At 46.2% G+C, this 26,600-nt stretch overlaps 2 protein-coding genes across 6 annotated transcripts in view; both read right to left on the reverse strand.

The window, feature by feature from the left end:
* Window positions 1-2,970: 2,970 nt before the first annotated feature.
* Window positions 2,971-11,858, reverse strand: LOC102461890 (zona pellucida sperm-binding protein 2-like). The gene is made up of 18 exons (XM_025185037.2): window positions 11,718-11,858; window positions 11,565-11,641; window positions 11,296-11,379; window positions 11,125-11,219; window positions 9,337-9,492; window positions 8,773-8,817; window positions 8,384-8,548; window positions 7,776-7,872; window positions 7,502-7,683; window positions 6,393-6,522; window positions 5,474-5,655; window positions 5,307-5,398; window positions 5,074-5,198; window positions 4,495-4,684; window positions 4,025-4,160; window positions 3,847-3,943; window positions 3,233-3,322; window positions 2,971-3,146 (listed from the first exon to the last, which is right to left on the reverse strand). The coding sequence occupies exons 1-18, from the start codon at window positions 11,762-11,764 to the stop codon at window positions 3,007-3,009; spliced, it is 2,130 nt and encodes a 709-aa protein (XP_025040822.2). The 5' UTR covers window positions 11,765-11,858; the 3' UTR covers window positions 2,971-3,006.
* A 10,164-nt stretch (window positions 11,859-22,022) lies between these two features.
* CRYM (crystallin mu) overlaps window positions 22,023-26,600 on the reverse strand; it is a 37,919-nt gene continuing 33,341 nt past the window's right edge. For 2 of the 5 annotated variants that reach the window (XM_075899451.1, XM_075899452.1), the window contains one exon: window positions 22,027-22,535. In XM_075899451.1, the coding sequence (XP_075755566.1) occupies window positions 22,453-22,535 (83 nt within the window). In that variant the 3' untranslated portion in view covers window positions 22,027-22,452. Of the gene's footprint in view, window positions 22,536-26,600 lie in introns of all 5 variants that reach the window. The other 3 variants (XM_075899454.1, XM_075899455.1, XM_075899453.1) reach the window with 3 other exon arrangements.

The following is a 26,600-nucleotide window of genomic DNA, read 5'->3' on the forward strand; positions in this document are numbered from 1 at the left end:
TTTCTTTTGACTAAATGAGTAGGAGACTGCACCTCACACCAACTTACTTTATTTCCTGTTAGAAGAAAGGCCTGTGATGAAGGAGTTGTTTTTGTAGTAGAGGTATGAGTCACAAAGCAGGTGGGAGGACCATCCCCTCCATTCACAAAATGGGAGATATTTACTCTGGTCCCTTCATATAACAGCCAGAGCAGCTGCAGCTATGTTCATACACTCACCTGAACAAATCACATGCAGCAATTGGATAAACCTGTCATTTGCACCAGACCATGCACTGCTCCACTCCATCACTGCTTTCCCATCCACAGCAAGCCCTTAGGGCAGTATCACATGCAGGTTGCTAGGTTTTTTGGTACAGTACCTGTGATGTCAAACCTAAACAATGCATTCTGCTATTCACATAGTAAGTCTGGTTGAAAGTGGATGTGGATTAGTTTTGACCTGGTACTGTGAGAATCAGTTAGTGCTGCCAGACTCTTGAGCTGGGGAAAGAAGCTGCCTCACCTCGATAGAAAAACGTTAGGAAGGACTAGCATCCAGTGTTTTGGCGCACAGCTGCCTGACCTTGGTTATAGGCTGTCCATGACTATAGGCAGAGCTGTTTACATGGACAAGCTACCTAGATCAAAAATAGCAGTGATGAGTCCTCAGATGGTATTATGTTTCACATGACCCCATTAGACTATCAGAGGGTATGCTGCTTTCATCTGCCAAGATAACAGGGCTACTGCAGCTCATTATCTGTTCAATAATAGTTGTACTGCAATCTATCCACGAATGCTTGAAGCGTATGCATTACCTCTAGCAAAAAGACATTTGCCTGAGACTAGCATTACTCCTCCCTCCCCCCCCCCCCACGCCATTCAAACTGATACTGACTGAGATAGTGGCACTTGGGAGGGTGGGGGTGGCCTGCTGTCACTTAACACAGACTAACTGCCAACAGCATCAGGCCTCCTGCTGCAGTCCTTAGAGCAAGGAAAGTGGTTCTCCTCCCCCCCCCCAAACACAGATAGGCAGGTGGTAGAGGGAAGAATCTCCACAGAAGCCCCCTCAGATTCTGCCAGCAGCCCTTCTGTTGGCTGTCCAATAGCAGAAGCAATGGAGTAGGATTGGTCTCAGGAATCATTTATGTAAAGAATCTTCAGACAGCTGCAGGGAGCTTAATTGAGCAGAACTATGAATTTGGTACCTACACGGTTTCAGAAAAAACCCACTATTTTGAAGTGTTAGTATTTCTTCCTTGAATTATGTAATGAGCTTTTTTTTTAAAAAAAAAAGCTTCCCCACATAGAAAGGGTACATAGGCATCCTGATACTGGGCTTGAGCTACTGACAAGCCCCAGAAGAAAGGAGCCTTATGTTAATGATAGTAGTCAGATTTGTTTTTCCCGGAATGTTAAGACACATTAAGACTGTCAGCTAGACACTTGGCTCAGCCTTGTTTGTAGTGCAGATAAATCTACATAACATGAATTCTTCATCATCATGCTACAACTGCTGCCCTTATGAAAGTGTTTTCCTGCTGATTTTTTGCTGGATGTGAAGTAAAGATCAGATCTTTGTTTAAATAGAAATCTTTAAATTTTACAGACCAAGCCTACCTCTAGCTGTAAGCAAGCCCATTTCTCAGCAAAGTGACCATGGCTATTTCCAAGGAGTAGTACTCCACTGAGTCAGACAGGGTTCTCTTATTAGCAAGCAACTAGACCTAAAGTACACTGGCAACTAAGATAATGCTACTAATGGAAGTGGGGCAGTAGGTCATGGTTTCAGGCAAACATTTTGGCTACATCTATACTGGCATGATTTTCTGGAAATGCTTTTAATAGAAAAGTTCTGTTAAAAGCATTTTCAGAAAAGTGCATCTAGATTGGCAGGATGCTTTTCCAGAAAAGCACTTTCTCCAGAAAAGCATCCATGGCCAATCTAGACACGCTTTTCTGCAAAAAAGCCCCAATTGTCATTTTTGTGATCGGGGCTTGTGGAAAACACTGCTGTGTACAGTGGCCCTTTTCTGGAACAGTTTTCAGGCAAAAGTCTTTTGCCTGAATGGGAGCAGGCTAGTTTCTGGAAAAGCACTGATGATTTTACATTGTCAGTGCTTTTCCAGAAATTCAAGCGGCCAGTGTAGACAGCTGGCAACTTCTTCCTGGAAAAGTGGCTGATTTTCCAGAATAACTTGCCTGTGTAGACACAGCCTTCTAGTTTATGCTACTGGAATATTGGAATCTGGACCAGTTTGCTGCAGCAGCATTTCCCCTCCTCCCAGTTTGTGGGTCAGTTGCTAGGCAAGAGAAGCGTGTCTCCGATTTAAATCTGCCAAGTTACCCTATGCTACAACAGTTGGAGCCACACCTGGAAGACTGTAGTCCAGACTTCCTCTGCTAGACAGCACCATGCTTCCTAGAGGATCACTTCTTGCCTTCCACAGACTGTGCAGTGAGCCCATTTGCTTTTGTAACATACATGACGACTTATTCCATTAGCTTTAAAGGCATTTGTGTAACTTTAGTTTTAGTGCCAGTACTTGTAGTCCTAGAGCTCTACCCTACTCCTGATGTGCATGCTGGCTTCTAGAGGGATGAGAGGAAACATGCAGCTCTAACTTAAGGACCAACTCCAAGGGCTGTCCCCTTAGTTGTGGCCTAAAGGTACTGCAGGCTCTCAAGAGAACGTAAAATCAGAGTCTTTAATCTACAGAAGAGATAATGACAATACAATACTACGAGAACCATCACCCCACTCCCTTAGCTAGTTACTATGGAGCAGCAGCATAGGAGAAGATTGGTACAGTGGCCACTGCCAGGCTAGTGCCATTTTGCAGCTCAAGATCTTGTACTGGGGAGCTGCTAGTTTTCTCTAAGTTTAGGGATGAGCCAAGACAGGCTTGCTTCTTCTGAAGCTACCTCTTGGCTATCAAACTCACCACTTTAAAAAAAAAAAGTGAAGAGGAAGCATACACCATGACTGAGTGAATCCAGAGATTTATTTTCTCCTTAAGAATCAGTTGGTCATTACAGCATTTGTCCTTTTCAGGTTTTTAAAGACAGCCATTGATACCAGGGCTGTGGCCATCAAGCCAAGAATCACTGTAGTTGCTGTTGCAACTGTGGTCCATGTGCTTTCGCTCAGGAGAGCTTCTTCTGTAGAGAGAAGAGTTACCACAAATTAGGGACCAGAATATTTTGGAATGAGCACCAATAGGGGGAGAGAAGCATTTCTTCCATACCTTGGATTGAAGGCCATTCATCTGCCACTAGGAGAACAGCACCAGGTAAGCTTGCCACACCGGAGTTCTCTGCTTGCATGGCCACCACGTCTGCAAGAGACCAACCACCACAAATGAATCCATCGCATAAACGGAGAACATGGAAATCTACTCTAGCAAGCTGGATTGGATTAGATTCGGTCCTATAGACAGGAATAGGAGCTATTAAGGTCAAAAAGTCATGATCCGACCTACAAAAAGTCTGACACTGGGTTTCGTCTGAAAGAGGCAATGGAGGGTGCACAGTCTTTAAGTAAGGCTGTTAGAGGGTGAGCTTGTTCTGTTAGCAATTAAGGAGACCAGTTAGTTATTGGCTACAATTGCAAGAAGGATGTACTGGTTGGACATTAGGAAGAGTCTCCTAAATAAGGGAAGTCAGTATGAAGGAGTTAAATTCGGTAGACAGTAGGTTTCACTGGTGGTTTAGTGACAGCTCAAGGTAGGCCAGTTAGTATTAGTCCTGCCTCAGTGCAGGCAGCTGGGCTAAATAGGGTTGGAAGGGATCTCAATAGGCTACTTTTCTGGATCGGTGTTCCAGCATGACATTCTAGTTGCCAGCTGTCATTAGCACCTACCTCGTTGGAATCGGGAAGGCCTAGGACATCTTGCTGAACACAGAGGGGAGTCTGGTTGAAGCCTGTCACAGAGCAGAGCACTGCAGTGGAAGTAGACCTGGAGCAGAGATAAAGGAGAGACACTTGCAGCACAGGAAGCCCTAGCATTTAGCTCCTGCTAAGTGGGAACAGCACTTACTAGGCTAGTGATAGCCTTGTCACCCGTCACAAAGGCAAAGGTCTTCACTTCAAATCTCTGGCGATAGTTGGGATAGCTGACTGCAAGGCCCACTGGATGGAACACTGTTCTGTAGTTGTCCAATTCATAGTCACATCTACAGGAGACATGTAGTAAGTCACGGGAGTGTATGGGGAATGAAGACTAGAGCTGAAACCAGGCAGAGTCTTGGGATATGGTTTGCTTCATTAAGATCAAACTGCACTATTTAGTCCATCATTTGAGACCCTCAATACTGTTAAAGAGATCTGGGTGAACTTGCAAGCCTGCCTTAGGACAGCTACTCATTTCTAGTCCAGACATTGGCAAGGTTTAAGTCACTCAGCTGTGAGCTACTGTAGCCATCTGGGACACTTTACTTAATGCTAATGACCTATTCATAGCTATGATCAGATCCAGATGGCAATGCTTTGCAGTTGTATTACACTTACCCATCTACAACAACATTCCAGCGGGGCACAGAGCTCGGATCCTGTGATGCTGTTGCCCAGCAGTCATCCAGCACCAGTTTGATGTTTGGGTCATTGCGGTTTAGAACCTGCACTTCCAAGAAGATGGGTTGCTGCAGATGTTTCACAATAGGGTACTGGTCATCACTGTAGGGCTGCAGGTAGGAGTCATCTGAAAACCCCCAGAATGGTAGAGTTACATGGCAGGTAGGAATTCCTGCAGGAGAATTAGTTTAGAGACAGGACTAAGCTAGCCAAGCAAGCCTTCCTATGCACACACAAGAAAGGCACAGCTAGAAAAGGCTTTAGAACACCATACACTGGTTAACAGGAGCTTCTCTGCTCTGCATGCCTGGACATCACCACTTACTCCTGCACAGCAAGGTGGAATTAATAAATCCTGACAGGCCAGGCATGGATTCCTCTCCTCAGAGAGACTTTGCTGTCCAGTACTGTTCCTTGGCTAGTCAGGATATAGGTGCTTCTCCCCCAAGTCCTTTCATCGTGAAAGTTTCCACTTGATTTTTACCCTGGCCATTTGCGGTTAGGCGCAAGCTTTACCTGGATAGACTAGTAGGATCAAGGACAGAGGACCCTGGTTTACTGAAGAAACTGGAGGAGGGAGACTGCTTATCCCTACATTCAGGGCTGCATCACCACTTCTGTAGGTGCACACTACACTTAGCCTGAAAGACAAAAATGCTCATCTCAACAATAGTAGACATGCTGGCTATTAGACCAGCCACTTTTCTTGGTGTTGTAGCTGGGTCTCCCTGGCAGGATTGTGCACTGACCTGAATTCACTGTCTCTAGAAATCCTGCGTGGCAGTAGATCAGCCCACAAGGAATGCACTTCGTTCTCATAAATTGCTCTCTCACCTTCAAACTGTACACAGGGGATACATGTGCATTAGCTAGAGCCCTGCCCCTGTGGCTCTTAGCCACTGTCCTGCACACTTACCCTCTGCCTTGTCCCACATCTGTTCAGGGGGATGTGAAACCGAACCATGTCATTAGAGGGAGACTTGAAGACTGGTTTGCATGCTGGATCTCTAAGCCGGATGGTGTCCAAGTCCAGGGCTGGTTGTGTCATGTCACTGAGTACTTCGAAGTCCATGTAACCATCCTGAGAGCACACAGCAGCTGAAACATTCAAGGAGTTTTATGTGTGTTACTGTTGGGGGCTGAGGCAGTGACAGACAGCCTAGGCCAGTGAGTGTCCCCTCCATCTCAGTAGTGCACAAGATCATCCTAGGAGATGTGGCCAGGGTGGTTTTGCTAACACCATTTGCCTACCTAGAATTTGCACAGTGTGTCAATTGATGCACTCCACATGTGGGCATGGTGCTGTTGAGTGCAGAGCTCACTGTCAGTGTTGTGCCACCAGCATGCCCCTCACCTCATATGGTGGCAGGGGGGAATCTCTTCCAAGAAATCAAGCAGCTTCTGGAGAGACAAACACTATGGGCAAAACTTTGAGATATTGTCTGCATATCCCTTGGAGAAGGGTCACATATGTATGGGTAAGAGAATGGTCAACCCTATCATGTTAAAACTTACAAGGTCAGTCAGTGAAGATTCCTTCCTACTGCTAATCAGTGAATGTCCAGAGTGCGCAGATATGGAACCAGATGCATAGGTCTGATGACCCCTCTTCCCTTCCTCCCCCACTGCTAGGGAGGGGCATCTGTTTTAGATGGAATCAAAGGGACTTAGTTGCTCAGAGCCCTTCCACTCCACCTAGATTTGTTGAGGGGTCCACCCCATGTTCTCCTGCACAGAGGTTGAGGATGAGCACTTGAAGTCATTCATTGTTAGCTGTCCCTGATGTACAGTAGCCACCACAGAGAATGAATTGAGGGGGATGGGCATGGTCTCACCTATGGGTGCATGTTGGTCACAGGGACACTCTGGATAGGTCACCATTGATGCCATTTCTCCATGGAAACGGAAAGTCAGCCTTAGTGATGCCAGGTATGACTGGAGTCCTAAGCAGCTCTCCTCATTCAGCTGAAACAGGAGACAGACCGATCACATTTTACATCCAAGATACACAGGTAGTTGTTTACCATTGTCACCTTGTGGTTAAATATTGCCTTAGACTGTACTAATCTAGACAGTTTGGTCTTGGTTAGATCCTTCTAAGCAAGCCTACTCAAGCCCCTGAAGTAAAAAGCACAAATTGGTGAATTTTAATCATTCCGATTAAGGGGAGGTGGTGTCACTTTAGGGGATATTGGTTATTTGGACCTAACTAAAGGTCAGAGTCCATCAAGTATGCTCTTTGCTCTACAGAGAGAGGGTAAGGCTACTGGACTAGCTACAGCTCATGGATTTGTAACCATTAGAATACAGCCATGCTAAGTTCTGCCCTCAGCCATCCCCAACTCACAAGAGTGAGGTAATACAGTTTGCATGTGGCTTACACCGAGACAAAGGAGTCTACCCATTTGGGGTATGGTAGTCTTTTGGGAAGAGCAGGAGCTTTATGAATCATTTCAGGGAAGACTACTTGGGGCTGTGGGACTAGCAGACAAGCTGTCCAGCCTAGCTTCTAGTCACTAAGAATGCCCAGAACAAGCAGCCCCAAGTAGGATGCATTAGCAAGGCGTTGTAAGAGCTTCCTTTCAGACTACAAGCAAAAGCTTTAAGCAGATCTATTTGGGAAAGGGTGTTGGGTATGGGGCTTCAACTGCAATAGTTGAAACAGTGAGAACATTTCAATAAATGTGATGGTTTTACAGGAAGGGTACTGTTAGAGGTGTGGACATGACATGGTTGAGGGGGGATTAAGGGAAATTAACCAGATGCCAGCACTGAAGGGAGCTATCTGATCTAGTCATGTAACTTGTGGTTAAGACCCATCAGCAGAGCCATGTCTCATTTAGGGTCAGGACACTCATCCCAGCCTACCTGTGGCCTCCATTTTGCTGATAATTGTCACCATCCCTAAAAGGCACTAGATATTACCCATCTGTACTGAGCTTACGTGGGACTTCAGGATTCTTCTGTGGATGTGCAGCTTCACTCCCTTCCTTGTGTCCAGAGCAATCCCATTTGCTTGCAGTTGGTCCATGGGAATGTTTCTGTTCTCTATACGCACAGCAGTCAGGGTCCCCGGGAAAGCTGGGATGGCCACAGTCATGTGTGTTGAATTGCAGGTTGCTGGGCCTGCAAAAGGATCTGTGTCAGTATCGGTGCAAAGTCCTATAGCCGTGGCAGGGTAAATATCCCTCTAGAGGGAGGAGGCAGCCAAGTGTTACCTGGTGCACAGATCATTCTTGATTCCACAGTGAGTCGCTGATCAGGAGGCCCATACGAAAGCTTGAGAGCCACTGTATAGAGCATCTGGTTGTCTTGCTGCAGTGGGGACACACATGGTTGAGAACAGGAGGTTATTCAGAATGAGATTTCCAGTGTCAGGGACAGACAGAGCATCTATGATGATTCATAAGGCAGGCTGCAGAGAACTGAGATTATGAGAAGTCTTGCAGGTCAAGTAAACTGCTGTTGGAGCAGAAAGCGAGTGTACCTCTACCCTAGCTCTGGTCAAGAATGCCTCTGCTTGGGAGTAACCTAAGAAGCGTGTCTAAGAGGGAGTTTGTAATCTCATGCACCATGTGAATTCAAAGCCAGAATACAGCTGCTGTGAGTTTAGGCAGTTGATCTCACTAGCTACTCCCATATATAGGCATACCAATTATTTCCATTTTCAGAGGCCATGATGGACTGCACAGAGACCCAATCTACTCACTTTCCTGTTAGTTCAAGAACAGTCAGCACTTGTAGTGTCAGAATTATCCCTCTGTAACCCCTTCTTTTGCCTTTGGTAGATTTTTCTTTGGCCTCCAAGAAGCTGGTGTGCACCTACCTTGTAGGACATGACTCCAGTAGCCCCAAAAGAAGCCTGGAAGATGAGATTGTTGCCATCAGCTAGGAATGTATATCCTTGTTGCATGGCTTGCCGAAGGCTTAACCTGTGTGTTCTTGTTCCATCATCTATGGAGACTATCCAAGTCATCTGAGATTCTGCTATCTGCAATTTGAGACTTCTGGTTAGATCAGAAACAAAGAACTCTATTTTAACAGTCTTAAGACAGGTCAAGACTACTAATTGAGACAGTTTAACCAACAAACCCTGGAGCTATTTAAGGTGTCCAGTTGGCTATTTTAGCAGAATTGCAGTTTCTGCATGCCTCTAAACTATTTCTGCTGCATCTTACTTTGAACACCCTACCCTCATTAGACAGAAAAGTTTACCGTGTGTTCATCTGCAAAGCTGGGAATGAGTCTTGGGAATACAACCTGAAAGAATATGACAGCAGATGGATGAGGCACAGTTCAGACAAATGTAGGACACAAAGCAAACTTTCAATAGTGATTGTTATGAGAAGCCTCTTCACTACAGGAATGGAAGTTTCACAGAATCCTGAGGAAGCATGCTGCAATGGTTAGAGGCCAGATTTGTGTGGGACAAGCAACAATAAATGCTCTACCACCCTGTAGTTGTCAAGCACTTCTACCCAACTTGAGAATTACTGATGATTAGCCGATACATGCTGGCAAGCTATGCCAGACCCTTTTAAGATGCCAGCCAGGAAAGCCATACACACAAATGAGTGCAAGGTAACTAGAGTTCTATTGAGTCTTCCCAGAGTCGAAGGGGGGACACGCGTGCACACACACACACACCCCCACTCTATTGGCTTTGCACCCACCACCCAAGGAGTCCACACTCAGAGGTTGATTCCATTGAATTGTCTGTCACTCTGTACAGCTAAGCTCAATGGGGCTGCTAAGGAGTTATTACGCTGTCCCACTTACCGCCATGAAGTCTTTCGTACAGTTTGTAGCTCCTGTAAAAACAGTAGGTACAACATCTGCTTGAAGAGCATCACAGCCAATGCTGTAGGTTACATTTTTGTCCCCTGCAACTGTCTTGTTCTGCAGCAGCTTTACTCGCAGATGGTGTTGGCCATGCTGAAGCAACAAAACACAGCTCAGAGAAAGATATGATGGCAGAGTTGTGCAACTTGCTCAGAGGCTGAGGTCTGGCTCTAATTGCTGATCTGAGATACTATCTAGTAATGTACATTTCCCCTCACTGGAAATGGTCTCTAAAAGTTAGTTCAAAAATTCCTATACTCCCCTCCTAACTCAAGTAATTAGATTTGGTGAGCTGTAGTAAGGGGAGGGCCTGAAATAAGCCCAAATATCAAAGTCCTGGTGGGATGCCTAGCCAACAATGGTCAAGATTTTGCTAATATAAAGCAGAACAAGAGCTGTGAGCAAGAGGCAGGCCCCTTTTCATGCAACTTGGCCCAAATAAGGCTAATCATGTAAGCACTAATTGGTATAGGCACAGGAATTGAACTGTAATTGGTACTAAGTACCATCTCTAAAACACCAAGGCTGTGTCTACACTGGCACACTCTTGTACGAAAACTGCTGCTCTTGCACAAAAACATGCTGACTGTTCTACACTGGCCACGCATTCCTGCACGAGTAAACTGACATTGTACTGTAGAAAATCAGGGCTTCTTGCGTGAGAACTGACGCTCTCTCAGGAAGAAGCCCTCTTGCGCAAGAGCTCTTCCAGAAGAGGCCAGTGTAGAAAGGCAACATGAATTTCTTGTTCAAGAAGCCCCTACAGTTAAAATAGCCATCAGAGCTTTCTTGCGCAAGAGAGCCTCTATACTGGCATGGATGCTCTTGCACAAAAGCACATGCCAGTGTAGATGCTCTTGCGCAAGAACTTTTCCGCAAAAGAGTTTTTGTGCAAGAAGCTGCCAGTGTAGACTTAGCCTACTGGTCCTGAATGTGTTAAGACAGACCTGGATATCCACACTCTTTAAACAGATAATAGGGACATTACCCATGCAAGTTCAGGAAAGGGTTTCAAAAGACAGCATGAAAGAGAGTTTTAGATGAAGCCTCTAGTTGCAGGGTGAGGTGTGGTATCTAAATGTCAGAGGGTGGCAACCTGACATGCACATCACTCCTCACATCTTGTTTGTACATGGAAGGGTTGTGTCATGGAGGGGCGGTCTTTGTCCGACCTACCGTCTCAGCTGGCCCATTGCAGGCGATACTCAAGCATAAGGGTTCACTAGAGTCTGACAACTATTAATGTCCTTTGTTTGACAATACACCTGGCTGGGCACCACAAAATCAGATAAGGTTTGAAGGTCTTTGTGGGGGAGAGGGCTGTCTTGGAGTCTGCTGTGTTGACTAGTACACAGTCAAACACACAGAAGGAGCACATACACACAGCTGAACTGTTACCATCATCAGTCAAGAGACTGTCAGAACTACTACAGAAGCAATTTTGATTAAGTCAATATTATGCATCTGAGCAGCTTCAGGTAAAGGATGACCTTAACCCAGGACATGCAAGAATCTGGACCTTTGGTGTTAGCGCTCCCACAGAGAAACTAGCTTCAGGAACAGTCCTTCTTGAGTTCTACAATCACTTTTGAGGGACTCAAGGGTCAAGAAAGAGTTCAGGATCAAAGATATGGAATGTTACATATGCCCTTACAAAGCAGTAGCTTGGTCAGTAAGAAGCCTGCATCAAATGTTCATGTTCCTAAAGCAGAGGGATTGTTTTACCTCTAGTCTAGTGCAGTTCACATACAGAGCAGTTAGAGTCAGCCTCTCATGATCCACCATGTAGACACAGTTTGCAATCTCTTCTCCACTTGCATCTGGAAAGAAACCACTGGTCAGTTGTACACCTAGAAGTGGCCCTAAGAGGCCAGCTAGACATGCAGCAATACATACCAACTACATGGGCCTGCCAGAAGATGCTGCCAAGCAATCTAGGAAACCCAAGCAGCATCTTGTCAGCATGACAAGATACTGTCCCTAGAAGAGGAAATGCATAGTCAGTCCAACAGTAACACCTTGTAACTCTAGAAGATAATCACATAGGCTTGTTAATGTTACTGCCCACTCACACCAGTGAGCGGACAGGAGTCAGCAGTTCTGAGCACACCCCAGAATCATCAAGACTTGCTAGTCTACCACACTCAGAAGAATGGCCTGGTTACCTGGGAATTCTAGAGCTATGGAGCTAGTGACACCAGCTGTGAAGGGCACCACAAGGCAACCAAGCAAAAAAAGCCACCTACAAACACAAGAAAAGAGACTCAGAAGCCAGCACAGCAAACCCCCCCCCAACATACACCCCTCTCTCCCCTTACCACATGATGCAAGAGGACCACCCCAATTGCACTGCAAATAATCTCATGGCTAGACTTGAAAACCCACCCACACCAGAACATCTCAGTTTGCAGCGAGTTAAGCTGAAAGGGGTTATATAGGAGGAGCTGCAATCCTAGCCCAGAAACAGCCCATGGAAAACACCTGGGGTTGCTGCCTCCTCATTTGCTAGCAGCTGCCTCTGAGGCTGATAGTTTGCACCTGCCCCTGCTCTCTGCTGCCATTAGTGAGGAGCGGGCAGGTTAAGGACCCAGCTCCCTTTTCAAGGGGATTTTAAATCTCTTTGCATCATTTCCTGTTTTTCCCCACTTTTCATTTTAATTGACTGTAGGAGCCACATTTCCTTTCCCCTGCTCTCCCACTGCCTTTCTCCCTCTGCAGGAAGATGGGGGTAAAAGTAACTGATGTGCTAGAAAAAGATGAACACTGAACTGCAGCCCTAGGCTCCCCGAACCCATTGCTGCTTAACTAGGACAACACTTGGCATGGCTTTGCTCCTCTGCCACTAAACAGCCCGGGCTACATCTAGACTGGCATGATTTTCCGCAAATGCTTTTAACGGAAAAGTTTTCCGTTAAAAGCATTTGCGGAAAAGATCATCTAGATTGGCACGGATGCTTTTCCGCAAAAGCACTTTTTGCAGAAAGGCGTCCGTGCCAATCTAGACGCGCTTTTCTGTAAAAAAGCCCCGATTGCCATTTTTGCGATCGAGGCTTTTTTGCGCAAAACAAATCTGAGCTGTCTACACTGGCCCTTTTGCGCAAAAGGACTTTTGCCTGAACGGGAGCAGCATAGTATTTCCGCAAGAAGCACTGATTTCAGAAAGTAAGAAGTCAGTCTTCTTGCAGAAATTCAAGCAGCCAGTGTAGACAGCTGGTAAGTTTTTCCGCAAAAGCACGTGCTTTTGCGGAAAAACTTTCCAGTCTAGACATAGCCCCCTGTGTTCAGCTGGGGGGTTTGTAGGGCATCCCATTGTTGGCAGCAAGTCCCAGTAGCTCTCCATTTCCAGAGTAGGTCTGTTCAGGAGGGACTGTTTCCCATAAGTGTTACTAGTGTCAATGAATCCTCTCAACCTTCGGGAAGTAGAGGAATAGTTCTTGTCAGCATTAATCTGTAGGATTTTAAAGGCCCAGGAACCCTTTATTAAACCCCATTCTGTGGATGGGGAAAAGTGAGACAGAAAGGCTACGTCTACACTGGCCCCTTTTCTGGAAGGGGCATGTAAATTTCATGAGTCGTAGTAGGGAAATGCGCGGGGGATTTAAATATCCCCCGCGGCATTTAAATAAAAATGTCCGCCGCTTTTTTCCGGCTTTTAAAAAAGCCGGAAAAGAGCGTCTACACTGGCCCCAATCCTCCGGAAAAAGCGCCCTTTTCCGGAGGCTCTTATTCCTACTTCAAAGTAGGAGGATCGGGGCCAGTGTAGACACTCTTTTCCGGCTTTTTTAAAAGCTGGAAAAAAGCGGCAGACATTTTTATTTAAATGCCGCGGGGGATATTTAAATCCCCCGCGCATTTCCCTACTACGACTCATGAAATTTACATGCCCCTTCCGGAAAAGGGGCCAGTGTAGACGAGCCCAAAGAGATTAAGTGATTTGCCCACAAATTAGTGCTTGCTTTATGGTAGCAAACTTGCCCACCTACCACTCTACCACCTGTGATCATGATCCCATAGTGCTAGGTTCTGTATGAATGCAGTGAGTGACAGTCCATAAGAAAAGAGAACAGCCTCTATCTGCCATGCTGATCAATATAATATGGAGATATACCTTTCTCATAGAACTTGAAGGAACCTTGAGAGGTCATCGAGTCCAGTCTCCTGCCATCATGGCAGGTCCAAGTACCATCCCTGATCCACCAAAGGTCCATCTAGCCCAGTATCCTGTCTGCCAACAGAGGCTAATGCTAGGTTCACCAGTAGGGAATGAACAGAACAGGTAATTATCAAGTGATTGCAACCCTGTCACCTATTCCCTGCCTCTGACAAACAGAGACCTTTCATACCTATCCTAGCTAATAGATATTGATGGACCGATCCTAGATGAATATATCTAGTTCTTTTTTTAAACCTGTTAAAGTCATGGCCTCACAATATCCTCTGGCAAGGAGTTCCACAGGTTGACTGTGAGTTATGTGAAGAAATTCTTCCTTTTGTTTGTTTTAAACCTGCTGCCTATTAATTTCATTTGATGATTCCTAATTCTTACGTTATGGGAACAACAATAGCTTTTCCTTATTCATTTTCTCCGTGCCAGTCATGATTTTATATACCTTTATGATATCCCACCTCCTTCCCAGGTCTAAAGATGTTACAATCTGAAGAGACAACAGAGAAGAAAGATGGGAGAAAGGAAGGATTATTATCCATATTTACACAGACAGAGATCTGTGTTTCAGAGTGATTTATGCTAAGGTCACACATAGGGCTTAGGAAAGAGCTAATACCTGAACACAGATAGTTTACTAGAAGGATTGGCCACAAGTCAGTGGCAGAACCACAGAGGAGTTGAGGGTCCTGTTATGGCGTTGCCTGTACTGACCACTGGACCAGTATTGAATGTAGCCCCAGTTCTACTATTTATTCATTTCTTTATTTGAAGTCCCATAGTGCCTTGGAGCCCTCATCATAGGCTGGAACCCCATTGTGCTAAGCACTGTACAAACACAGAACTAAAAGACAGCTCCTGCCCCAGAAAGCTGACAGCCTAACTATAAGACAGGAGGCAACAGGAAGACACAGTCTGATAGGTAAAAACAAGAGTAACCCAGAGGGATTGTGAGCACTAACAAGGGAGCATGATAGCTGCTTTGTAGGTGACTGGTGTTTAACTTATCCTATACAGGCACATGTTTTTAGTCCATAGGGTTTTAAGTTCAATCCTTCCTGTCCAGAGCTTGGGTCTATTGGCTTTACAACTTGGAGCACCTCTGGAATGAGCTGCTGGACAGTTTCTGAAGCTTGGGAAGTGCTTCCTCAGCTGAGGGAAATAGGTAACCTAGAGGCACCAAGAAGGGAGATGGATGGCTGCTCTACAGTCTTAGCTAACACTGGGTTGGCTTTTAGCTCATGACTTTAGCCCATAAGGACTCTGGTTCAATCCTCCGCGCTGACAACCAGGGTCTCAGCACTCTAGCAGATGAAGTGTTGTCAAGTCTTTTATAGGCATCACAGCATAGAACACTTGGGTTACATCTACACTGTAGGCTTTTGCTGGCAGAGTATGCTAATGAAGGGCTCATTAGCAGTTGTTGTGCTGTCATTTGCATATCTCCGTCGATGCTTTTTGTGCAAGAAGTTTTTGCGCAAAAACAAGCAGTGTAGACGGGTCCGTTTTGCACAAAAACCCCATTTTGCGCAAGATCCTGTATACCTCCTTTTTTAGGCATAAGGGATCTTGCGCAAAAGGAGGTTTTTTTTGCACAAAATGGACCTGTCTACACTGTTTGTTTTTGCGCAAAAACCTCTTGTGCAAAAAGCATCGGCAGAGATATGTAAATGACAGCACGACAAATGCTAATGAACGCTTCATTAGCATACTCTCTGCTGGCAAAAGCCTGCAGTGTAGACATAGCCTTGATGTTTATACTCCCAGCGGGTGTTAAGGGCACCACATGAGAGAAATCATATAGGTTTGTATTTTAAAATGTAACATAGAAAATGGGGGTGTAACCTCCACCAGGTGGATTTGAACCTAAGACTTCTGGATTGTAATAAGGGCTTTTACCCTTTGCGCTAGAAGACAGCTAGCGCTCAACCCATTCTCTTGTTCTTATCTGTTCTCTTGTTCTTATCTGTTGCTGTGGTCTAAGTGCCACTGCATGGAACAGCGAACCACACTAGGGCTCTGTCTACACTGGTGGGTTCTTGTGCAAGAACGGCCATTCTTCCACAGAGCATCCACACTGCCTGCCCACTCTTGTGCAATAAGAGTTACAGTAAAGCATGGTAAGAGAGGGCTTCTTGGGCAAGAGCTATGCTCTTTTCTAACAAGTGTAAGCGCTCTTGCACAAGACCTCTTGTGCAAGAGGGCAGTGTGGACGTGCAGCAGGGGTTTCTTGCACAAGAAAGCCCTATGGCTAAAATGGCCAACAGAGCTTTCTTGCACAAGAGAGCATCCACCCTGCCATGGATGCTCTTGTGCAAAACCACATGGCAGTGTGGATGTGTTCTTGTGCAAGGGTTCTTGTGTTCTTGTGCAAGAACCCACCAGTGTAGACATAGCCTATGTGTGTGTGTGGGTTACAGGGGCATATTTTGACAATGATCTCCATGAATCAGTTTTAACACCAGTTTGACGAGGTATAGCTCTGCTCCAAAACCAAAATAAAGAGTATAGGGAAATTGAAAGTTACAGCTATAGGTCCAAGTTCTCAAAGGTAATTTCCATTGAATGAGATGGGAGCTAGGCACCTAAATTCCTTTGAGGATCTGGGCCTCACTCTCTAGCTTAGCATGCCATGACTTTGTTCCTCAGGAAGAAAAGGAAAAAAGATTTGCAATGTAAATGCCAACAGAACTCTAACAGCAGTGGGAGGAGTGATACTGCTATAGAAATCCACATAGCCAGCTTCCTAAAAAGTAGCTTTGAAAACACACAACTTCTAATGCCTCTTTTTTATCCAGGAGCCAATGATTCAATTCTGCTAATAGTGCAGCCATTGTCCATGCCACTGCTCTGCAGAAATAAATTATGTCCCTGGCTGCTCCATGCTGTTCTTTACCAAGGGATTGGTCCTGCAACTTGCTGCTTCCCATAGCGGTTATTGGCTTTATCAGGCTTTGAGGGTAAGTGCTTACTTGCAGAACTGGTCCCTAGAGTTCTGGGAGCATCCTAAAATAGCAATGCTGTGTCTTTAAACACTCCTGCTTTTTCCTGAAATAGGGGGTGCACTATTCCAGTGTCCCTGTAACCTTAGTTCCATGAGGGTGAAGGGATGTCCTCAGAATAGTGACTTATTTTAAAATGTGGTGCTGTCTACAAAGTGCCAAATTTCAAAATAAGCTCTTTTGACCTAAACTTGGAATAAGCTACGCCCACAAAACAGACATAAAACTCAGAGAGAAAGCTGTTGCTTGCCATTTCAGCCACTGACCATTCCCTCAATGACCTTAAAACATGTATATTGCTTCAAAGAGATTTTAACTCCAGAATTCCACAAGAAGCTTCAGAATTGTCATTCATGCTTAAATTTGACACACAGGCTGCATCTAGATTGGCATGATTTTCCGGAAATGCTTTTAACGGAAATGGCGATCGGGGCTCTCTTGCGCAAAATTGCATCTAGACTGGCCACGGATGCTTTTGCGGAAATACTTTTAACGAAAAAACTGTTGTTAAAAGTATTTCCACAAAATCATGCCAGTCTAGATGCAACCTAGGTTGTTTACTCTGGAAGAGATAATGGAGGGTGTATGTAACCTTTGAGATACAAGAATGATGGAGGTTGAGCCTGTTCTATGAGGGTATGTCTACACTACAGCGCTAATTCGAACTAACTTAGTTCAAATTAGTTAATTCGAACTAAGCTAATTCGAATTAGCGCATCTAGACTTAAAAACTAGTTCGAATTAGCGTTTTGCTAATTCAAACTAGCGCGTCCACACTGATTGGATGCTGGGGCGCACTTAAGGGCAGCTGAAACCGGTTCCGGCAGGGCATTAGGTCAGTAGTTGCTTTGTGTGGCTGCTGTGTGAGGCTATCTGAGGCTCGTGCTTAAAGGGACCCCCCGGACAGCCGGTTCTCAGCTTTTCCGCTTGTTTGCCTACCTCGCCGAGGGACAGCAAAGCGTTTTTCTCTGTGCCTGTCTGTGTTGGTGCTTCCCTTTGGGGACGCCGCCACAGTTGGCAACATGGAGCCAGAGCTCGCCTTTCTGGTGCAGTTTTTGGACTTGCTGCTGCAAGCCTGCCAGCAATGGCTGGAGGCTGCCTGGCACCACCTGGTGCATGTCAGCCCCCTGCCTCTCTGCCGGGCCTCTCTGGGGGCCGTGGAGGATCCGCAGCAGCGCCCGGATGCCAGCGTGCCCTGCCGCATCTGGCGTCTGGACACCAGCAGCGACTGGTGGGACCGCATCGTCCTGGAGCGCTGGGGAGACAGACAGTGGACCCAGAACTTCAGGATGAAGAGGGACACCTTCCTGGAGCTCTGCGAGTGGCTTGCCCCTGCTCTGCGGTGACGGGACACTCGCATGAGGCCCGCCATCCCCCTCCAGAAGCGTGTGGCCATCGCCCTCTTGAAGCTCTCCACGCCAGACAGCTACCGATCCATCAGGAACCAGTTCAGCGTGGGGAGATCCACCGTCGGAGCAGTGCTCATGCAGGTATGGCACTCTCTGGCCACTGGGCCGGGGGAGAGGTGGGCTGCAAGGAGGGGATGGGCCGCCCCAGGGAAAATGGGGGAGAGGGGAGGAAGCGAAAGTGCCCCGCACTGGAGGGGTCGGTCTGTCCTGGCCGTACTATACGCCGCCCGGGGGGCTGCTTCCGTGAGTGGGGCGCAGGGCAGTGCCAGGGCACGAACAGTCCCAGCCACCGGGGCGCCCCAGTGATTCGCGGTTTGCTGTGTCCCTCTGCAGGTGGTCAAGGCCATCAACTGGGTGCTGCTCCGCAGGGTGGTGCACCTCGCCGACCCGGACGCCGTCATCTGGGGGTTCGGCGCCCTCGGTTTCCCCAACTGCGGGGGGGGGGGGCATCGACGGGATGCACATCTCCATCCATGCCCCGGAACACCAGGCCTCCCAGTACATCAACCGAAAGGGGTACTTCTCCGTGCTCCTGCAGGCCATGTGTGACCACCGGGGACAGTTCACGGACATTAATGTGGGCTGGTCCGGCAAGGCACATGACGCACGGGTGTACCGCAACTCCTCCGTGTGCCAAAGGCTGCAGGCTGGGACCTTCTTCCCCGACCGCCACGTCAGGGTCGGGGACGTTGACATGCCCGTGTGCCTGGTGGGGGATGCGGCCTACCCCCTACAGCCCTTGCTCATGAAGCCGTACACGGGGCACCTCAACCCCTCCTGCCAGGCCTTCAATGCCAGGCTCACCAGGGCCCGCATAGTGGTGGAGGGGGCCTTTGAACGATTGAAAGCCAGATTTAGGTGCCTCCTCACCTGCCTCGACCTTGCCGAGCACAATATCCCTCCCATGGTGGCAGCATGTTGTGTGCTGCACAATTTGTGTGAGCAAAAGGGGGAGGCTTTCCTGCCAGCTTGGATGGCTGAGGCTGACCGCATGGCTGGCCACTACGCTCAGCCCCGCACCGCCGCCATCCGGGAAGCCCAGCGGGGGGCCGTCCAGATCCAGGGAGCCCTGCGGGAGAGCTTCCAGGTGGAGGAGGAGGACTGAACTCTCCCTGCATGCCCCACTGGGGCCTTCTTCCACTCTCCCCTCCATCCCCTCCTTAGCCCCCCTTCCTAATGTCAAATAAAGACACCTGTTTTAACAACCAAAATCTTGTTTTATTTTACATAACTGGGGTGGGGGGAGGGAGGAGGGAGGATGGGAGAGGGGAGGGGAAACCTGGGAGGAGGGAGCTGGAAAGGGGGAGGAAGGGGAGGAAGGGAAGGGAAAGCTCAGGCTTGGGGGTCCTGCTGGCGGGTGCGGAGGTGTCGGGGGGGGAGCGGGTGTGGAGGGTGGGGCAGGAGGGACAGGGGGTGCGGAGGAAGCGGGAGGGGGAGCAGGAGTGGGAGGAGGAGCGAGAGCTGGGACGGCCGCAGGGGTCGGTGCAGGAGGTATATATGGTTGTGACAATTTTCTTCCACTATTTGATCTGAGGAAGTGGGTCTGGCCCACAAAAGCTCATCTAATAAACCATCTTGTTAGTCTTTAAAGTGCTACATAGTCCTGTATTTTGTTTCAGCTACACCAGACTAACACGGCTACATTTCTATCACAAATTTTTGAAGACTACAGACATATCATCTTTAAGGCTTGATGATCTAAACAGCCATGGAGTTAGAGACTCATCTCTACAGCTGACTTCAGTTAGATTGCCCACAGAGATTGTCGAACTGCCCCACCTACTGCCACGAAGTCTTTAGTACAGTTTGTAGCTCCTGTAAAAATGGTAGGGACAGCTTCATCTGCTTGAAGAACATCACAGCCAATACTGTAGATTACATTCTTGTCCCCTGCAACTGTCTTGTTCTGCAGCAGCCACACTTGTAGCTGGTATTGGTCATGCTGTAGCAAAAGAAAGACATTGGCTAAAGTAAAATACAGTGGCACGGTTTTACATGACTAGATGTTGCCCCAGATCAGGAACTGGACATATGCCAGATGTGAAGATAAAAATCTGAGCCAGAAGTTTGGCTCAGCTAAGAGTAAATGTTGTCTATAGAAAGCATCAGGTCAGTTCTAAGTTGGCAGCCACAGCAATATTGTTGCTTACCCAGATTGACACTCTAGGTTGTCTGACACTTTTGATCAGCTCTCAGAATATAAAGAATATACACATCACTCACAAGAATCTGTATAATACTTGGACCGTGGTATGCAACAAAGGTGACCTATTGAATGTTTTGCAGCTTCATCTTTAAGTGATTATGTTCCAGGCTATATTTAGCCTAATTACAGCACCACTTGGATCAGTTCTCATGCGTGCTATAAACTTTATAGCCACTTCAGAGAGTCTGTAGCAAGTGTTTGTGTTCCCAAAGCAGAGGGACAGTTTTACTTCTAGTCTTGTACAGTTCACATACAGAGCAGTTAAAGTCAGCCTCTCATGATCTACCATGTAGTCACAGTCAACAATCTCTCCTCCACTTGCATCTGGAAAGAAGCAACTGGTCAGTTGTGCAGCTAGATGTCATCTTGAGAGACCAGCTAAACATGTAGCAATACATACCAACTACATAAGCATGCCAGGAGATGCTGCCAAGCTCTCTAGGAAACCCAGTCAGAATTTTGTCAGTGTGACAAGACACTGTTCCTACAAGAGGAAACTCACAATCAGTCCAACAGTAACTCCTTGCAGCAGAGAGCACTAGAAAGTTAATATAAAAGCTATTAGGATAAAGCTCACTCCTCTAATGAGAGAGGAGGGATCATTACTTCTAAGCACATGCCAGGAGCAGTAAGACTGTCTGAGCAGCCTACAGACCAATCCACCACACTCAGAAGAATGCCCTGGTTACCTGGGAAGTCTAGAGCCATGGAGCTAGTGACACCAGCTGTCAAGGGCACCACAAAGCAGCCAAATAAAAGAAGCAGCCTGCAAACAAGAGAGAGGAGGCTTAGAAGCCAGCACAGCATCCAGAACCCCCTGCCCATACACAGCCCCTCTCCTCTTACCACATGCTGCAAGAGCACCAGATTGGTTGCAGCACAAATACTCTCATGGCTAAGATTTAAAAACCAACCACATCAGAAAAACCAACTGAAATCACACAGAGCTAAGTTGAGCTGCAGGGGGTTTTATAGGAGGGGCTGCAGCTCCAGCCCAGGAGCAGTTCCTGGAAAACACCTGGGCTGCGTCTAGACTGGCAAGTTTTTCCGCAAAAGCATTTGCTTTTGCGGAAAAACTTGCCAGCTGTTTACACTGGCCACTTGAATTTCCGCAAGAACACTGACAATCTCATGTAAGATGTCAGTGTTCTTGCGGAAATGCTATGCTGCTCCCGTTCGGGCAAAAGCCCTTTTCCAGAAATGCTTTTGCACAAAAGGGCCAGTGTAGACAGCTGAAAATTTTTGTGCAAAAAAGCCCCGATGGCAAAAATGGCGATCGGGGCTTTTTTGCGCAAAACCGCGTCTAGATTGGCACGGACGCTTTTCTGCAAAAAGTGCTTTTGCAGAAAAGTGTCCGTGCCAATCTAGACGCTCTTTTCCGCAAATGCTTTTAACAGAAAAACTTTCCCATTAAAAGCATTTGCTGAAAATCATGCCAGTCTAGACGTTGTCCTGGGGTTCCTTCCTACTCACCTGCTAGCAGCTGCCTCTGAGGCTGATGGTTTGCACCTGCCTCTGCTCTCTGCTGCCATCTGTGAGGATTGGGCAGGTTAAGGAACCAGATACTCTTTCAAGGAGATTTTAAATCTCTGCATCGTTTCCTGTTTTTTTCTCCACTTTTAATTTTAATTCATTTTAGGAGCCACATTTCCTTTCACCTGCTTTCCCACTGCTTTTCTCCTTCTGCAGGATGATGGAGGTAAATGTAACTGATGCACTAGAAAAATGAACACTTGGTACTGCAGCCCTAGGCTCCCTGGACCCTTTGTCCTTTAACAAGGAGAACACTTGGCATGGCTTTGCTCTTCTGCTATTTAAAAAAAAAAACCTTAAAAAATAAGGTAGAGACTAACAAAAAATGTAGATGAGATGGGTTGTGCCCAGGAAAGCTCATGATACCATCTACATTTTTTGTTAGTCTCTAAGGTGCCACAGTACTATGTTAGAAATAATTCTTTGACACACTGGGTGTAGGTGAAAACAAGCAGAGGATTTATTGAACACACAGCGCTGGTGGAGTGTGGACCAGGGGGTTAAGCCCAGAGAGCACTAACTTAACCAAAACATACATTAGATTATATAGGTAACAGATGGACAGAGGAGAAGTGATTTGATAGGTCTAGCAGCAGAAGTGAGAGATGCACATAAGCCAATGGTCTACAACAGTTACACAGCGTCTCCGCCCATTGTCAATTTAACATGTTATCACTAATACAGGTAGTTATTCCTAACAAGTGAAATAAGCCAACATAAGCAAAGGCATGTTGATGGTCATTTTGTCGGCCGGAAATATAATGCGTCTCCTGCGGGGGTGGTATTGCCTTGGTGCGATCTTTGGGATCCAAGCTTATTTTCTAGGAACAAAGAAGACAATGAAAAACAATCCTCCAAGGTTGTTTGGAACCAACCTTATCAAAGTAAGGCCCTTTTGGAATGTGGTTGCCAGGGGAACCAGGGTCACAGTAACTCCTGTGCTGTATGCTTCTCAGGCTTGGCCTGATACTTTCAGATTTGAGTTTGTCAGTTCTCAGTAAGATACCATGGACTGCCTCAATTTACCCTACAGACTATTTGTTATTTTTTATATTTTTTTCAGTTACAGACTAACAAAGCTACGCCTCTGAATCTTCTGCCACTAAACAGCCCTGTGCTCAGCTGTAGGGCTTGTAGGGCATCACATGCAGTGAGAGACAGTCTCTGGTCCTAAGATTTTGCCATCTAATAGACAATACAGAATAAGGGGGAACTGAAGGATCAGTATCCCCTATTCTACTGACAGGGACCTGCATTACAGAGCGATTAAAGCTCATGTCACACAGGAGTCCTGCTACCTGGTTACCTGCACTGACCATTACACCAATATTAATTGCCACCTTATTTCTATATGCATCTCTGAATTATTTGTTTGATTTTTCTGTTTTACTGACGTTCTTGAATTCACCAGGACTTGTAGAAAAATGCAAAGAATCTTATTTTAAAAAGTGATTAACTTTGGAGAAAGTAGAGAGATTGCTTGTAGGAACTGTAAACATTTTAAAGATTAGTGATGGCAATTAGTGAATGGGATGTTAAATTGGTGCATGCAGGAATTGTGCACTAGTTTTGTTTAAGATCTAAGTATCTTTAGACATCTAAGTTTCCTTCTTTTGCAATGTATATAATCATATGACTTGAGCAGGGATTTGTAACCTGGACAGCCACACACAGCGAACCCTCAGCTTCTGATCTGGCACTATGGGCAGGAACAACAGCTTGAAAAGGAAGAAACCACTGGAGTCCTAGTTGCTGATGGGGACCAAAGTGGTGGGGACTAGGACAGCAAATGGTGGCAGATAACTAGCAGTGTGTTTGCTTGTCACAAGTATTCTGCATAGCAGAGCTGCTATGGCACCCGCATGTGGTGTTACTGTAGCTAGATTGGGAACCTACATTATTTGTCAGTATTCCTTTAAGGTACTCATTGTCTATATGAAATGAATGGAATTTCAGAGTCAATACTATCACAAAGCACAGTGTCGAGTGAAGGGGGTTCAACACACTTTCCAGGCCCTTGAGCAAGATGAGGGAGGGCCTGGTTCCATACTCCAAGAAGGGGTGGGGTCTTGGGTGGAAGAGGTGAGGCTGGACCAGCCCTCAGTGCCGGCTGGGCCATGCTATGCCAGTCGCCTGACCCCCCCAGTCAGCCCTTAGAGCCAATTGGTGTGCGCCGCTTGGTGCTTCAGCAGCGATTTGAAGAGCCCAGAGCTCTGGCTGACACCATTCCTGTGGTAGTGATGGTGGCAGCCAGGAGCCCTGAGCCCTTTTGAATTGCCAGGGACCAGGACAATTACCCCTTTTGCCCACCTTCCCCCATGTATTGGTGGGCCTGGTCAAGTGGGCATGGGAAGGTGATGCAGAACCTATGGCACTATTTAAAATCCTAAAAGAGAATAGATCAGACACAAGCTAATTTTAGCTGCAATCAAATAAATGGGACATGTATTATTGACATCAGTGGCACTGGCATTGGGCCCACATTGGATGTGAAGTACACTTTTTTGAGATCCTTGGACTAGTGAGTGATAAAAGGCCAGGCAGATTTGCCCCCTTGTCTCTAAGCTCTATATCTGGTCAAATTTAGACTCAGAGGTGTTTTTATGCACCTCTTGAACATTGTTCAGAAAGAACATATTACAAAGTGAACAAATGGGACAATCCTGAGACCCTGAAGCTATTTTAATATATTATCACTCTTTACTATGGTTTGGTGTCATCACTGTGGTCTGAAGATAAGAGCACTGAGGGAGATTGTCACCCTAACACACTTAGATTCAAGTCCACATCCTTTAAACAATGAAACAAATCTGATATTTCCAGTTTAGGGCCAAACTGTATCCAGAGACACCCACTTGATTCCCCAGGGCCTGACGCAAAGTCCCTGGAGGTGAATGGTAAGACTGAGCTAGGAGGAAGCCTAGCTGACTGAAGCACTGTCTAGGTGAGACAAAGGTGATGATGATAGTTTTTGGAAGAAAACACCAGGAGGAAGTGGTGGAGATGATACCTGATCCTTTACCCGAGAGCTTTGCCTTCCCTTTGATGCTACATTTCACAACCTAAGGACTTTATTGGATCTGGCTTGCTTCTGGATGTCTAGCAGCAAGTTATAAACTGAACAGAAAGCTTATGTTAGCACCAGTCAATGTTTAAGAAAAGAAAGAAGGAAAGAAATATATCCTACAGGATCTGTATAACCCACACACCTTCTGGGTGTGAACTGTCCCATCTAGTGGCACCGAGACAACTTTCAGAAAGAATAATAAGTCTACTTGTGTCGGACAGGGCCGGGTCTGGGCACCGCGGAGGGTGTCAGCTCAGAGCGAATTGCTCAAAACCAGGGCTACTTAAAGCCCTCGACTGGAGACTTTTCCCAAATAGGCCACAAACTAGTCACACAGAGCGTTTCAGCTGCCAATCTGGCCAGCAGGAAGCCTCATGAGCAAAGCTCCTCAGACACCTCAGCTTTCCCTGTGCCACAATCAGCCCTGGACCTTACACACAGGTGAGAGGTTATAAAACCCAATCTCACCTACTCCGAACAGATCTTCCTGATCCCAAAGAACCAGCCACTGTCCCCCATCAATTTACACTTTAGATCTTACCCACAAGAGAATGCTAGACCAGTCCTTCAGAATCTAAAATCTAAAGGTTTACTAATAAAAGAAAGAAAAGGTTGAGAGTAAGGTTGTTAAGGAGAATACATTACATACATCAATTACCAAGTTCTTGATGCAGGCTCTTAGCAGAGATGTTACAAACTGCTAGCTTAGAAGTCTCTGGTGTGCATCCTGTATTAGGATTGGTCAGCAATCCTTCCCATCTCTCTGTCTCTAGCAAGGATGCATCTAGAATCAGTAGCAAGATTGAAAACCAGATGGAGATGCCCTCCTGGCACTTTTATATTCCTGGTGTCTCCCTAACTGGGGCTGGTCACATGATCAAGTGACCTCTCTGTGTGTCACATGCCAGCAGCCGTGAGGCGCTGAGTAGTCTGCAGGCTTCCAGACGCCTTCCTCAGGTGTATATTGGACACAGTGAGAGCCATTGTCCATGGAGCAGTGCTAGTTAGCACAGCTATTCACTGAACTATCATTCCTCACAATAGGCAATCCAGGCCCATTTCTCCCTCCCAGACAAAGAACATTTACAGTACAAGTATAGAGCCCGTATTCATAACTTCACATACAAACATCATACGAGTACATGAGTAGCATAAATAGAATCAGTAGAGCATAAGCTTTTATTTGACACCTCACAAGGCGTACTTTGTACAGAATTTGGGGCAAACACCACCCATGGGTGCATCAGTGAGCTGGCTGCTCACTTTAAAATTCAATAACGTGACACTACTCTCCAGCCTTTGCTATTAGTTGGCTGACTTAGCTCATGTGGTAGAAGCACAAACACTAAGTTCTAGAGGTTCCCAGGTTCAATTCTGCTTGTTGCTACACTTATAGCATCTGAAGCTTGTAGTCCTGGTCTTTTAGCTTATGAGTTTCTAGAAGGTGATTAACCAACCAACAATATGCTAAGCTAATAAATAGTTGCTGTATTTTACTTCTCAGTTTAAAATGTGCTACTTAAACTAAAGAAAATAACCACCATTCTTCTTCTTCAGAAATTAAATTCAACCCATTAAGGTTGTTGAAACATGAAAGAATAATTAGGTTCTGAGTTCAGTAGAAAAAATAATTCAGGAATTAAACTATATATATATATTTTCTATTTTAGGGGGACTTCTGTAGCATTTATCATTGCAGTATCTAAGTGCTGTTATTATCTGATGAATAAAATCACTTCCATTGTGGAAGACTGGCACATCTCCCACTCTTCAGCTTTTGTCTTTTTCTCTTTGATTTTCTGACTAGTAAAATAAAATC

The sequence above is a fragment of the Pelodiscus sinensis genome, chromosome 16, assembly GCF_049634645.1.
Source record: "Pelodiscus sinensis isolate JC-2024 chromosome 16, ASM4963464v1, whole genome shotgun sequence".
In the NCBI taxonomy this organism is placed as follows: Eukaryota; Metazoa; Chordata; order Testudines; family Trionychidae; genus Pelodiscus; species Pelodiscus sinensis.

What these genes read in the sequence shown, in the direction of transcription:
- LOC102461890 (XM_025185037.2), bottom strand. Translation starts at nt 11,764, where the DNA reads ATGAGATTATTTGCAGTGCAATTGGGGTGGTCCTCTTGCATCATGTG. An exon ending in CATAGCTCTAGAATTCCCAG is followed by an intron (nt 11,380 to 11,564) that starts GTAACCAGGCCA and finishes TTCCTCTTCTAG; the next exon opens with GGACAGTATCTTGTCATGCT. An exon ending in AAGAATGATCTGTGCACCAG is followed by an intron (nt 7,684 to 7,775) that starts GTAACACTTGGC and finishes ATCCTTTTGCAG; the next exon opens with GCCCAGCAACCTGCAATTCA.